At 46.9% G+C, this 14,320-nt stretch overlaps 1 protein-coding gene and 1 pseudogene across 2 annotated transcripts in view; both read right to left on the reverse strand.

Moving 5' to 3' along the window:
• Positions 1–576: 576 nt before the first annotated feature.
• E2f7 (E2F transcription factor 7) overlaps positions 577–14,320 on the reverse strand; it is a 35,045-nt gene continuing 21,301 nt past the window's right edge. For both annotated transcript variants that reach the window (XM_041669349.1, XM_041669339.1), the window contains exons 8-13: positions 11,454–11,639; positions 10,893–10,962; positions 9,410–9,884; positions 8,002–8,263; positions 5,025–5,449; positions 577–3,230 (exon numbers count right to left, since the gene is read on the reverse strand). In XM_041669349.1, coding sequence (XP_041525283.1) covers positions 3,060–3,230; positions 5,025–5,449; positions 8,002–8,263; positions 9,410–9,884; positions 10,893–10,962; positions 11,454–11,639 — 1,589 coding nt within the window. In that variant the 3' untranslated portion in view covers positions 577–3,059. The remainder of the gene's footprint in view (positions 3,231–5,024; positions 5,450–8,001; positions 8,264–9,409; positions 9,885–10,892; positions 10,963–11,453; positions 11,640–14,320) is intronic.
• LOC121464982 lies at positions 7,115–7,215 on the reverse strand (annotated as a pseudogene).

Raw genomic sequence — 14,320 nt, forward strand, 5'->3', positions numbered from 1 at the left:
CTTACCCTGCGAGTCTAGAGCTGAGCAGCATCCATGCGAATAACGGACTTTGGGACGACAAGTCCTTAACCTCAGGGACACGAGGAGCTGGGCAGGTGGTCTCGTTTGTGGCTGCTGAGTTGAATGTCAATCCAGTCGGGAGGCTCTAATCTTCCAGCTGGACACAGCCGACTCAAGGCCAGCAGCATGGTCCTAACCCTCCCAAGCTCTCAGGTCAACCCGATGCAGCTACCTCTGGTGTGTGAGAGCCACAGGAAGCATCCATGTGGCTGTTACGGCTACTGTTAGCAATTTTACAATACGCAGTAGCAGAGAAAACCCACCAGGAAATACACAGGGCCAGTGGGGTGGCTCAGCAGGCAAAGGGGCTTGCCAGTGAGCCCAACCAGGACCTGCAACTCCTACAAGTTGTCGCCCGACCGCCACCCACGTGCCATGGCATACCACCGCCAACACATACACACACACAATAAATGAAAACGTTGAAAAGAGTAATATAACATTTCTTACTAAATGCCTTTATTATCATTGCTACTTTATAAAGCTTAGTATTTTTCTAAAAGGAAAAGTCTGGTTTACATGTAGGAAAGTTACAAGCAGATGGCTACAGATAACAAAGCCACCGGGAAAGAGCAGAGCCAAAAACCATGGAAACAGAGCGGTAAGCAGCAATGATATTAACACCTACAAGAACCTAGCAGTGCAGTAAGGTAAGCAGGAAGCAGCCTTATAGTAACGTTATTTAAATACAGAAATAGCACCTTACATTGAGCAATGTAAACTTGGTAGGTAGGTTCAAGTATAAAAGTTATACCCCCCAACTCTTGTACCAGAATGCAAGGGTTTCCGCAAACCCTGGACAGCATCGTTGGAGGCCGCGCACCCCCTCCGTGCTGACTCAGAGCTCATGTCCTCTGCAGGATCACTAACAGTTTATTTCTTCTTGCCCTAAATTAGACTATGACAGACTCTAGATCGCCACTGCTTCTCCAGGCCCCAGGTACTCAAGTCCAGCCGGGCAGCCGCAAAGGGTACCAGGCCTTCTGGATGAGTCAAAAGCCAGAGCATGCGGGACCCTCACATAGAAGTAACTTTGTCTTGCACTGATGACATTGTTTCTCGACACCCTCTCCAGAATCACAAATTCTCGGAGGTTAATGTGGTCAATTTGCAAACAGTAAAAACTCTAATAGTAAAGAACAGCACATAGTGAAAAATAAATGAACATTGTCCAGGAACAAGGGAAGAGGTTTGTGTTTCGACGGAGATGCGGACGTCTTGATGACAATGCTTTGGGGCAGGTTTTGCATGCCAGAGGCTTCGGCGGACCCACTGGCTGCATGTTCGATTATCTGAGAAAGGGTGATTCCCCTGTTCCGGAAAGGAACCAGCGGTGTGGGTTCAGTCATTACTGCCATGCAGTTTTCACCTAACTCAAGGAAAAACCAACTTTTAAAAAGGGGAGTAATGCCATTTTACAACTTTAGAAGCTTAGTGTTGACAAAAAAAAAAAAAAATTGGATAAGTAGCGAATGTGTTACACCTGGCCACTCATTTCCCGTAGTAAGACCACAGATGTCCTGTACTTAACATAAAACTGTGTTGTTCAGGCTCCCAGAGTCTCTTAAATTAATATTTTTTTTATACTTTTATATGGTATTTCACAGGGCACAAAAAATACAGAGAAAAAGCAGCCTTATAGTAAGACTCTAAGTTTCAAGAGAGGACCACAGGAAGAAAAGAGGGAAAAGGGAGTGGAAAAGAACAGGAGGTTTACTCTGAAGAGAGAAGACTGAGGTAAAAACACCCCTAAAGCAACGTGGCTCACAAAGGGAGGCGCGCGACAGCTTCTGGGACTGTACCCGTTAGCACAGCCAACCCCTGTGCCCGCCATTTCCTTTTCTGGGCCACAGAACTTATGGACACTCTTGGAAATGGGCAGAATGTGCCCATTTTCCCTCATCTCCCTCCAAATCTGAGGAAAATCAGTAAATGAAAAACAAAAGACTTAGCTATTGCTCTTTATGTTTCTGTTGTCAATATGCTTCATAATTCAACCAACTCTCTCACCTGGTTCCAGTCTCCTCCGTTCCTTCCTGTCACCCTGATTCAGCTGACTATAGCCACCACCATGAGAAGGCACACACCTGACCCTGGACAGTGAACGTTCAACTTAAAAACCACAGGGCATGGAATGGAGCAAAGGAAGCTGAGCACAGTAGGTTCGGCTTTGTTCTAAACAAACAGTAAAACCTCACTATTCATGGTTACCAGAGAAACAAGTCACAAGGCACCTAGACTTCGGTTTCGGCTCCCGTGTCCCCAGACGGGCTGAGCGCAGTCCATCCATCAATAGCTAGGTGGAGGAGCATTCACAGTTATTTCGGTCTTGACATCTGTCACGTATATACATTTATCCACATTATTAATAAGTTGTAGAATAAGTGCAGGGCAAATTATACAAAAAAGTCTTAAACATTCAAGTCACGATACCCTGAAAAAAAAAATACGTGTTAGACCGATGTTGTAAACTTTGTGCAGGAAGTCCTACTTCAGAAACAAAATAAATAACACCATAGGATTCGTCACTGAAGGTGGCTCCCTGGAGCCTGAGGACGCAGTAGTGTGTTTTAGGCTGCAGAGAAAGTTCTCACTACAGACTCACTCAGGGCAGCGAGACGCACATGGCCAACGCTTGCCCAGGTTAAGTGCTAGACAGCCCCCCCCACTTCAGAAAAACTGCAAGGCTCCAGCAGCCTGTCAGGAATGGCTTCCAGCACTCGGATGATTCTCGAAGCAGACCACACCAGTTGGCCGGTACTGCCGCTGTGACAGGCGGAGCCCGAGCTCTAGCTGGTGTTAGATGCATAATTAGTTAACAATTACTTTCAGGCAAATAGGTGAGTTGTGATATTGGGAAGTTAGCAGAACCAGTGGATGCCAGAGAGGAAGGACACAGGCTGAGGACCTGGACAGCCTGTGTGTGTTCCATTTCGGACATTGTCTGGGGTGCGGGAAACTTCAGGGGCCGAGGCCACCCCACCCACTGAAGCAGCAGGTTAGTCAGGCCCGCTGCTTGAGATTTCGAGTCGTCTCTGGGCCGAGCTAGTGTTTCGGGATTGGTTTCTTTCTCTTCTCCTAAAAACAGGGTCTCCAAGGCTGCCAGGAGTCTTGAAAAATGTCTCCCGGTGTCTTTGGTGGATGCTCTTGGGAGTCGCTGGTGCAGGAGACTGGACAGAAAGAGCAAAAGCAGAAGTGAAAAGATGTTTCAAGCTCCAAGATGGGAATCTCTTCCTGCTAGGTGTCACCAGGTTGCCTGTCCCTTGTGCTCGGCTTTCCCACTAAGGGCTTCCCACCACCCAACCCTGAGCACAATGCGTAAGTATCTCTGATACAGAAAAGCACAGCCTACCAAAAATGGTACTGATGTGGCCAAGGTCTGGAGCCAGGCCCTGGGCTCTGCCATCACTTAGCTGTGTGATGCTGGACAAATTAAATTACTTCACCTCTGTGTCCCTCAGTGTCTGCATCTCCATCAGAGATGAATAGCAACTTCATAGGGCTAGAAGAACTAAGTGAGAAAATCTTGGTAGAGTACATTAGAAGATGCAAAGCAAACATGCTGTGTGTCTGTGGTCCCTTCTGCTCACAGTCATCCTCTCTGTGTGTGCCCTACAGTGGAAGCGAGCATGATCCTGCTGATTCTCTACTGGCACTGCCCGGATCACTGCCTGGCCCATAACTAGCTCTCAAACGGCGCTGTGCTGACAGACAGATGGTATATTTGATAGCACACAGAGCTATATGTAAACTCAAGTCAGACCGACATTTGTCTCAGGGGGCCCACAACACAAGACACAGAACTATAGGTAACTACGGAGGAGGAGAGTGGGAAAAATCGTGTTTCTCAGGGAAGAGCACCCAAATCGGTTATGCAGTACCAAGTGGTCGGCCCTGAAATTATACACACAAATGCCATGACAAGGGCTGAGCAAACTTCATATACATATTTAGGAACATGTAACATACATGTAACAACGGTTAAGGAGATAGAGGCCCTAGTTGAGGAGCTCCTGGCCTCGGTCAGCTGCTGTGAGAGGGAGGGGCAATGCTCTAAGACGCTGTGACACCAGCCACACTGACCACACTCTGGGGCAGGCCCCATGCCCAGGAAGGGCTGGCCAACACAAAGTGGACTCAGGGAGCTTAGAAAGACAGAGGAGGAGAAAACCAAGCTGGACGGGGATGGAAGGGGATGAATATCATCCAAATATTCTGCAGGGAAATTCTCAAAGATTTAATAAAAACGTTATTTTTTGAAAAAGCGTATGTTGGGCACGGGGTGTGGATCAGTGGCAGAACATTTGTTTAGTTTATGTGTGGCCCAAGGCTTGACTTTCAGCGCTGCAAAAAACTGAACCAAAACAAAATCGAGTCAGAAAACTAATGTGACTATTTAAATATACAGCAGACTTCTGAACCTCTGAATAACCTACCTCCAACGACTTTTAGTCACACATAGTAACGCTTCTTGAGAGGAATGAGTGACTCTGAACATGGTGTCACAAGAATGGAAGAGGTTTTACTGGTTTGACTACAAAAGAATCCGAGCGACAAACGCAGCACTGACTGTAGAGGCAGTGACTGTCTGTGTGTGTTTTCAGGAGTGTGTGCAACCCAAGCTCCCAGGCTGTCCTACAGCCGTATCATTAAAGTTAGGATGGTCTCCTCAAACAGCCTGAAGAGACGAATGCCAGGTCAGGAGACTGTCCGAGTGCAGAGATCAATTATAACTACGCCTAATAACGTTCCTTCTACCCTCGGCAAACTGGAAAGATTTGTCTTAAAGTATGACACCTCTTGCATTGGAGCCCAGAGCTCTGTGGAAGAAGCAGACAACACAGTTCACACTGGAAACCAGGCAGGACCTGAGGTAATACCTCTGTGTCGGTCAAGTGACTGAGAAGAAAGCTAACTATGTGTCGGCATACCCCATCATGGAGTGACCAAGCCTCGGGTCTTACCTGTTCTACTTTTACCATTGACACGGGATGTCTCCTGTAACTGGGGGACTCGGGATGGATGACGCCGTGTGAGCCTGGCATCCCTGGGCTCAGGTTGAGAGAGGGCTGACACTGAAGTTGAGAATCTGAGGAAGGGATGGTGGGCGTCGTCGGGCTGACCATGGCTGCAGGGCTGAGGAGAAGGTGCGCTGTGGATCCCAGGGTGGACAAGCCGAAATTCATGGGTCCGGTGTTTGGGAGAGTGGCGGGAGCTGAAGAAATGGGCGCGGGTATCGCCGGAGAATAGAGAACTGGGAAGGGGGCCAAACCTGGAGACGGCAAGAACATGCAAGGAACGCCGAAGGACGGCAGCTGACCCGACGGTGACAGCCCCACAGCGTGGGGGGTCTGATTGCCTGGTAAGAGCATGTTGAAGCCGTTTAACCCTGAAACAGAAGGAGAACCAGGTGAAAAATCACAGGACAAGATCCCCTTCATGTTCACGTCCCTCATGGCTCCTCCAGCGGAGTTCTTAATAGATCAACGCATGATGGAACCTTCTCTCTGGCGAGGGTGAGCATATTGGCTGTGCTCTTCCAGCTGACAGAGCTACATCACATTGGTGACAAGACTGCATGTCAGCCTTTACCTGCAGGGTCTTATGGTCAATGCCCAAGGAGAACTCTTTAATTTCTTTCTCCGGGGATGCATGCATTTGTGTGTGAATGTGGGTGGGCGTAGTGATAAGAGGAAAACTTTGGGTGCTGGATCCACCTTCTACTCTGAAGCGGGGTCTCTTGTTTACCATCGCACAGACCAGGCTAGCTGTCCCGAGAGCTTCTAAGGATTCTCCTGCCTCAGTTTCCCATTTCTCCACAGGAATGCAGGAAATATGGAGATATGTACCACCGTGCCCAGTTTTGCGTGGGCTCTGGGGATTTGAACCGGGTCTTCATGATGACTCAATAAACACCTTACTGAACCGCCTCCTCCTCCTCCTCCTGTTGAGAGGGGTTTTAGTAGGGATTGCACCGAATCCAAAATGAAGGGGAAAATAAAATTTCGGTGCGAAAACCTCTACTTTGATTGCTATGAACTTCTAGCCAAAAATTTCTATTTCCCTCAGTGATTGCAAGCAAGAATTCCTAAGTGTCTGAATGATACTTTGGCAATACTGAAAAGTACAGTGGGGCCTGGAGAGATAGCTCTCTTGAGAAAGTGCCACACTCAAGGAAGAAGATCTGGATCTGAGCTGACACGGCTACCTCACACTGGGACTCTAGACTGAAGGTCTTATTATTATGTTTAACAATCACAGCTTTGGAAGTGTGCTGCGTTCTGGACTTGCCGCTAGATGTCTTATTTCTCTGTTTAGCTCTGATTGTCCTGGACCTCACTCTATAGACCAGGCTGGCCTCGAACTCAGAGATCTGCCTCCCTCTGCCACCCTAGTGCGAGGATTAGAGGCGCGTGCCACCATTGCCCAGTTGCTACTGGGTCTTCTTATTAGTGTAGATAACTAAAAAATTAGCTTTTGACTTTAATCTTACTGGAATTGTTTCTTTATACGCCCATGTACTAAGTTGTCTATGTTGAAACATTCTGAGGAGTTCATGTGTTTCCTTCAATCGCCTAATAATGGCTTATGGTTGAGAAATAGTTTTAACAAAAAAAAAGCCAAAGAAACCAACCAAAGAAAAATTCCATATTGCGCAATGATTTCAGTTCTACAGCGGACGAGTCTGTGCTTCCATATTAAAGTGTTCTCAACACTGAGATGTCCCAGAGGCAACAATGCAAGCTGAGGACTTGGCAGATGAAGAAACACCCTTCTCCTCTGCTTGGCAGACCAGACTGAAACCAGCACGGGACTGGACCAAAGGCATCTCAGAAACCTGGTGGCCAATCATTGTTATCAACTTGACGGAATTGGGAACTGTCTAAGAGACATGCCTGACCGTCTGTCAGGCTCTTGCACTGGAGGTCCACCGAGGAGGGAAGATCCTCCCTAAACGTGGGCAGAGCCAGCCCTTTGGCTGAGGCCCTGGCATGAATGAAAGCTAGAAAGCTGGTGGGCAACAGCATCCCACCCTCCCGGGTCTTCTTTTATTTTTAATATGGGATGCTTCACAGATGTGCACGTCACCCTTGCACAGGGGCTGTGCTAATCGTCTCTGCATCCTTCTAATTGTAGTACACAATTCTATACTGCCAAAGCGATTACCCCTCTGGGTCTTGATTGCAGACACAATGTAAGCAGCTGTGCTCCTTTGGCCATGCCCTCCCAGACCACACGCCAAAATAAACCTTCCCTTCTTTAATCTGTTCTCAAGTATTCCCTTCTAACACAGAAAAGTAGCTAAGACAGTATCTCTGTATCAAGAATAACGACGTACATAGGACAAACCTGACCAGCTTTTCGCTCTAATTCGGTTTATTCAAAATAACAACGTGATCTACTGAGTCTTACTTAGTAAGTGCCAGTACTGGCATGCTCTAGGTACTTTAGATTTATTAGATTCAGTTCAGTTTCTCAGCACTCCAGAGAAGCAGGTGCTATTACTATTCTTCTACTAACGAGACTATCTGAGTGCTTGTTTTAAGTTGACGTAGGTCATGAGTGGTTTTAAATGTCAAGTCCGCTTACAGGAGATCACGATGACGCACTCAGTACTGCTCGACCCTGAAAAATCAGAATGCCGGCTGTGTACAATCGCCGACAAATTCATTCTGTGAGTCTAAACCCGTGCTAGACTTGCTTGAATCAAAAAATAAACTTGTCTTTTAAGTGGGCGGTTTCTTCGTCAGATAAAGTGTAACGCATTTAAAATGTATCCCATTACCCTCGTAGTTGTTGAACAGAGGACAGGAGCCTTGACCTTTGTTTGTGGAGACCGGAGTGAGATGGGCACAGCCCGACAATTTACTGCTTTCCCTGGTCTGGTGACATGGGCAGAGACGGGAACGCGTGGTGTGACCGGCACGGGCATCCCTTTACCTGCTGGAGACTGCACGTACAGATACTGCAGCAGGGCGGGGTCTTTGGTGACGTCATTTCCGTTTGAAGGCTTCTCTGCGGCTGGATTTCTCGAAGGGTTTCCACATGCAGAAGCAAGGAAGCAGCAGTTTGCCACGGCCTTTCCTGAAACTTCTTCATCCGCCGGGGGCTGACCCTTTTCACAGGCGGAGGCTTCCAGGGGCGTAGATCTCCCGTCTCCTGCAGTCACAGGAGAGGCGAGGGCTGTGGAGTTTGACGGTCTCTAAGCACGACCAAACCAGAAAGCAGAGAAGCCAAGTCAGGATTCCAGGAGTCAGTTTTAGATAGAAGAGTTCTCTTAAAATTGATAGCATACAGACGAGAAAACAGCCAGGTGTCAGTTGGATTAATGGCTCAGGATTTTGAGAAGAGTTTCTCTGTGTAACAGCCCTTGCTATCCTGAAACTAGTTCTGTAGACCAGGCTGGCCTCACTCACAGAGATCCGCCTGCCTCTGCCTCCCGAGTGTTGGGATTAAAGGCGTGCGCCATCACCGTGGGCCTCTAATTAAAATTTGATTTACTTTTTGTTAAGTTACTTCTTTGACAATTTCACGCAGGTACAGGATGCATTTTGGCTACTCTCTCCACTACCTGCTGGTATCTCCCTCCCATTCTTACCAACTCTATTTCCTTCTCACACTTCTAATCTGCAATGCTGAGCTATATATAAAACTAGAAAAAAACCACTTTGGCGGGACAAAGGCGGAAGGGAAAGGCTCTTAATGGAGTAATCTCCACGCAGCGCGCCAAGTCGACCCACAGCACGCTGCTGAGAGGAACGCGCTCTGGTTCTCCCGGCCTCACTGGTTGGTTCTACCTCATTAACTTCTGCACGGCTACTGTGGGGATGGGGACACAGACAGCTCATCTTTTTGTCTGTTTCATTCCGTAGCTAAGGAACCAGGATCGCTGGGCAGCGCAGAGCACTGACCCAGCCCAGAGCCGGCTTTCCAGAGCCATTCACATCCCCAATTCAGGTACCCCACTGTTTCCAGGGCCCAAATGATTCCAAACTTGTTTTTTTTTTTTTTTTGTTGTTGTTCATGAAACAACACTGAGATGGAATATACAAACACACTAACAACGATTATTACCCTGTACTAACAAGCAAGCTTTTTTCTTCTCTATACTTTTTTGGCTTTTCATAAGAAGTATGATTTTTTTATTTTGCTAAAATAAAAGTTACTTTTCTTATAGTATTATCTTATGGTAAGATTTTTTGGGAAAGCTAGTCTGGAGCTTCATTAAATACATGAGGACCGCATGAAATACGCTTCTAGTCCAGAGTCTACTGCCTCAGAGCATCTGTCTGCATTAAGCTCCGAGCCAACGAGATGACACCAGACACATTTACCCACAATCCCTTACCTTGGGCATGACTAGGGATAAGGGGCTATCTTCAAATTCCTGACTCTGCCTTTTCACGGCAGGCTCATCCTCCTTGTGGGGATTCCTCTCCTCACACAGGCGCTTCTGAGCCGAGGGTGCCAAGGACAGGTCAGCCGGGACTTCTGAGCCACCATCCTCCTCTGCTCTCAGCTCTGGGGACAGTCCCTCCTGCAGGCTCCCACACAGCATGAACAGCGAGGAGGGCACGTAGACCAGGGGCTGGCCAGCGAGCAGAGCTGGCTTCAAGCTCTCTGCGTCTGAGGTGGCGGGAGGAATGTGGCCACCTGCTTGTCCGTGGAGGCCATTCTGCGTGGAAGAAGCCTGCAAATCTGGCTGAGCAACAGAAAATACTGGGTGGGCTAAAGACTTGACACAGTATTCCGAGTCAGCGGGGAGGACAGGGTCCAAGCTGCTTGCTGGAGGCACCACTCTCTTGCTGGCAAAGGCTTCCCCCCTGTAATAAAGAGAAAAGATGATTACCATCAAGTCACCGAGTTCTACCACAGCCCCTGATTCACTGCTTTCCAAGTCAGAAGTGAGGCAAGACTGCTCGGACGATGTTCAAATGTCCTCCCTGGGCACACAGAGGCAGACCAAGGAACTCTTGATGGGTGGCTAGGGACGACATGAGGCCAACATGGGAAGAGCTGTTGTTGGGCTCTCACTGGCTGACACTGGTTCTCCCACAGCTCATGGTTATCGAGTATCAAGCACTTGGCCCCTGACGGACATTTGGTACCATACTGTAGCCAGAGCCACTCCTGTTCCCACTTACTGATGAGGAAAACCCAAGCCACGCTCAGTTAATCCACCCGCTCCGGTTCTAAGGATGTGAAGCTGGACCTCACTGTTTGACGGCAAAGGCCAGCTTCCCGGTTACTCGAGAGCGTACAGGTGGAAGTGAGGCTGGGCCGGACTGATGTAAAGGAAAGCTAGTTGAGTTTACCTAGAAAGTGGGCGGCGAGGAAGTGCGTGTATCTGCCGGGGTTGGTACTTTGTTTTTTCCTCTCCGTTTGCTCAGTACTAATAAAGAATGCTTAGGCAGCCCTCAGCCCTCATTCAAAACTAAGCTCCGTTATGAGATTTTAATGTTTTGGCTATCTATCTATCTATCTATCTATCTATCATCTATCTATCTCTATACATATATATATATATCGTATTATACAATACGCGAATGTGTTTCGTTCATGTTTTGAACTAGATTAACCTCTGGAAAGTAGAGGATGTGGGTTTCTGCTTGGCTGCACACATGACTGAGACCCACTTCAGCCAGGGCCAGTTTTGCAGGTTGAGTACTTCTCTCCAACCACGGCCTCCTTAAGCGAGAAACTGAGCTCTGAAAGTCAGAGTGAATCTATCAACCGTCGGTGTGTCCGCTGGCCATGGCTGTCAACCTCTCCATCTCCACCAGGAACGGCAACACGACCTGACCGTGACTGAGTTCTTAAAGGCGACTTACTGTGATTTGTCTTCTACTTTCTGTCTGTAGATGGCTGCCAGACTTCCAATTTCTAGGGAATAGGCTGATCCTGCAAGGGAACGTGAAGGGTTAACAGATACAGCGGGGTCCACGCTGTGCAGACACACACAACACAGACAGTTCCTCCAGCCTGAGGGGTTGTGAAGACCATTCCAAATCCACTCTGGTTTTGTTTCAGAAAGGGCAATTTTCAGACCATAGCTATTAACGGTGATTTCAGGTCTCATTAAGAATAAGTAAGAGAGAAAAACAAATGTTGTTTCCCAAGTTATAAACTTCTGTGATATATCAAAGGGGCCAGCATAGCAAGCCAATTGATCAAGGCTGACTGGATCAATTTCAGGCGCGGGGCTATGCTCACACACTGTGAAGTCAGCGTCTCTTTTGCAGCCAGTAACTATTTGATTTCAGGCAAGTGAAGAGTTGGCTGTTGAAAAAAACGGCATGGTCTAGAGAGATCATTTAAAAACGCCTGCATATCACCATGGCTGCTTTTCCATAGCAACTCACAGACTCCAGAGGTGGAGCAAGGGCCCGTACCTTGTTTTCCTCCCTGTGGGCTGCTGGGCTCCGAGCTCACTTTCCTCTCTATCTTCTCAGACGTCTGAACCATGTTAAAGGAACCGTACCGAGCCAGCCTCTGTTTCGCGCACACTCGGATCTGGCCATACGTTTCTTTCTTCCATTCCGGTAAGACAGAGGCAGAGACATCTAGTAGTTCTTCGTCTAGGGGGAGAAAATCAGAACAGCAGTGCTGTTACACAGCTACAGTCTAGGGTAATTTTCACCTTTTTAAGGGATGGTTTTGAGCGGTGGGAGAGATGGCTGCCCTTCAGGAGAACTCAAGTTCGATTCCCAGCACCCACAGGGCAGCTCACAACTGTCTGGAAGTCAAGTTCCAGAGGATTGGACACCCCACACAGACATACATGCAGGCAAAACTCCAAAGCACATGAAATAAAAATAAAAAGTAATGAGATTGCTTTAAACTTACAATTGAAATGGAGTTATCCTATAAACAACAACAACAACAACAAAAAAAAAACCTAAGACCATCAAAGGAATTTTATGAGCTATCTCAAACCCCAATTTCTTTCCATATACTGGAAAAGAAAAAATGGCTAACTATAACGTGAGAACGAGCCCATATGCATCCTAAAATTATCCCAACTCTAACCGAAGTGGAGCAAGATGTTCTGCAACTTGAATTAGAACAGGCCCAGCATTTTCATGCTCGGTTAGGGTCTGACAGCAAAGGAAACCCGGCCACGTTCAGCTCCGCATGTGTGGTTTGAGATCCACTTTCAGGATGAATCGAGATCAGCTTCTCACTCCAAAGCTTCAGGGCAATGCAGAGGAGAGTCCCACTTTTCTACTTTGCTTTATTACTTTTTTTCTTGCACAGGTAGAGGCTTGGTTACCAAGTGACCACAGGAATAAGGTCAGCAGACATCAGGGCTGACGTGCTGATGAACAGAATAGGGATGGAAGGTTGGGCCCTGAAGACCATTTTATGCTTCAAGGTAAAAAGATGGACGTTTCTGTAGCTCAGGCAGCCATCCTCACGGTCTGGCCAGTCATTCCCGCCTTGTTTATTTGTGCGCATTTCTTATACGTTCAGAGCGTACAGATTTTAATTATAAATCTGATTTGACACACTGAAAAAGTCCAGCTAGACTTTTAGAAAATGCGCTTTGACCTAATGCGACTTTGAAACTGAACCAAAAATAAATCTTGATGGCTTTCGCTGTCACGTAACAAAAGCCCAATATATGTTGCCTTTATAAAAATCAGAAGTACAAGACGAAAAGAAGAAATAGGTCGAGTCAGTCCCAGGGGTCATAGCTACCCGCTCTCCTGACTCAAATAAAACACTGAACAGGAATGTCTATACCCGTGGCTCTTAGGACACTAGGCAAGGGATGCGGGAAGCGGCGACCCCTTAGAGCAGACGTGAAATTAAGCAAGCTTAGACTGTCCGAAATTACTGCCAGAAGGATGTTTCTAGGAGGGGGTGCAGGAACCCGAGAGTCTCCCCAAGCTGAGGTGCAGCACGGTGCCAGGCAGCTAGAGTTCGCAGGGCAGGACAGTGGCAGGGACATCAGGATGCATCTAACATTTACCCTAATGGTACACTTTCACAAGGATGTTCCCTCATTGATAATTAAAATCTGGATGACACACCCAATACTAAGAGCAGCGAAGCCTCCACCATTCATGCATTCATATTCATTCATTCATTCATTCATTTATTCATTCATTCAGAGACAGTCTCTCAATGTAGCACTGGCTGGCCTGAAACCCACCTTGCAGACCAGGGTAGCTTCCAACTATAGAGATCACCTGTCTCTACCTCTCAAGTGTTAGGTGGAAAGCCAGTCACCACTGTGACATTATATTACATTACATCTCCCCTTTGACACCTAGGAGCGTTGGCTTTATATACTTGGGTGCTTCAGCGCTAATTGCATACAAAACACCATTTAAATTCCTCTCTGAATGGATCCTTTTATGACTAAATGCCCATTGTTTCTTTTTACCATTTACGATGTTATTTCAGTTTCTAACTGCAGGGTATATTTTTTTGCTACTCCTTTACTTTCTGTTACCAGGTCTCTTAGATTGTGTGTGTGTGTCTAAGTGATTCTTGAGATTGGATTTCTGTATCTTTCACAAGACCCGAGGACTCTATGGCAGTTTCTACATCAGTGTTGATTTCTCAGGCTCTTTCCTGTCCCTCCTCTTCTGGAATACAGTCATATGAATGCCTGCTTACTTATGGCGGAGGAAATCTGATCATTGGGTCAGTGTGGTCACTGCGCAGGCTTTATCTTTTAACGGTGGGGAGGGTAATCTGTGCACATTCTCTGCCATCACAAATAGTTCATACTGATCATTTTTGTTCATTCTTTTCCGTCCATCTTCCCTTATGTCTTTGAGGTTTGGTTTGCTACATCAATTAAGTTTGATTCCTTTTCTTCTTTGTAAATCTGCTCTGCTAGTATGTTTTATATCCGCAAGATATACTTATCCTTTGCTTCTAATGTTAAGACTACTTTAGGCATTTAAATGTTATTGCATTTATTTTAGAGTTTTGTGTGGGTGCGTGCGTGTGTGTGTGTGTGTGTGTGTGTGTGCGCACACGCGCGCACATTGGAGATCAGAGAGCAGCTTGGAGGAGGTGGTTATTCTTTCTGTTTTGGGTTCTCTGCATTCTCGGACAAAATTACCATGCTTGGCAGCAAGGGCCTTTCTTTACGTGCTCAGGCATCTCACTGGTCTGAGGAATTTCTGACAAGTCTATAAAGCTGGTCCAGTGGGGACAAATTTAATCAGGTTTTGCTTGTTTTATAAATATAAAAAATCTGCCTCATTTTTCAAGGATTACTTTACTGGAAATAACCTTC

This window comes from Microtus oregoni, unplaced genomic scaffold, assembly GCF_018167655.1.
Source record: "Microtus oregoni isolate MIOR12 unplaced genomic scaffold, Mior012 000001F_ref0000356, whole genome shotgun sequence".
Classification (NCBI taxonomy): domain Eukaryota; kingdom Metazoa; phylum Chordata; class Mammalia; order Rodentia; family Cricetidae; genus Microtus; species Microtus oregoni.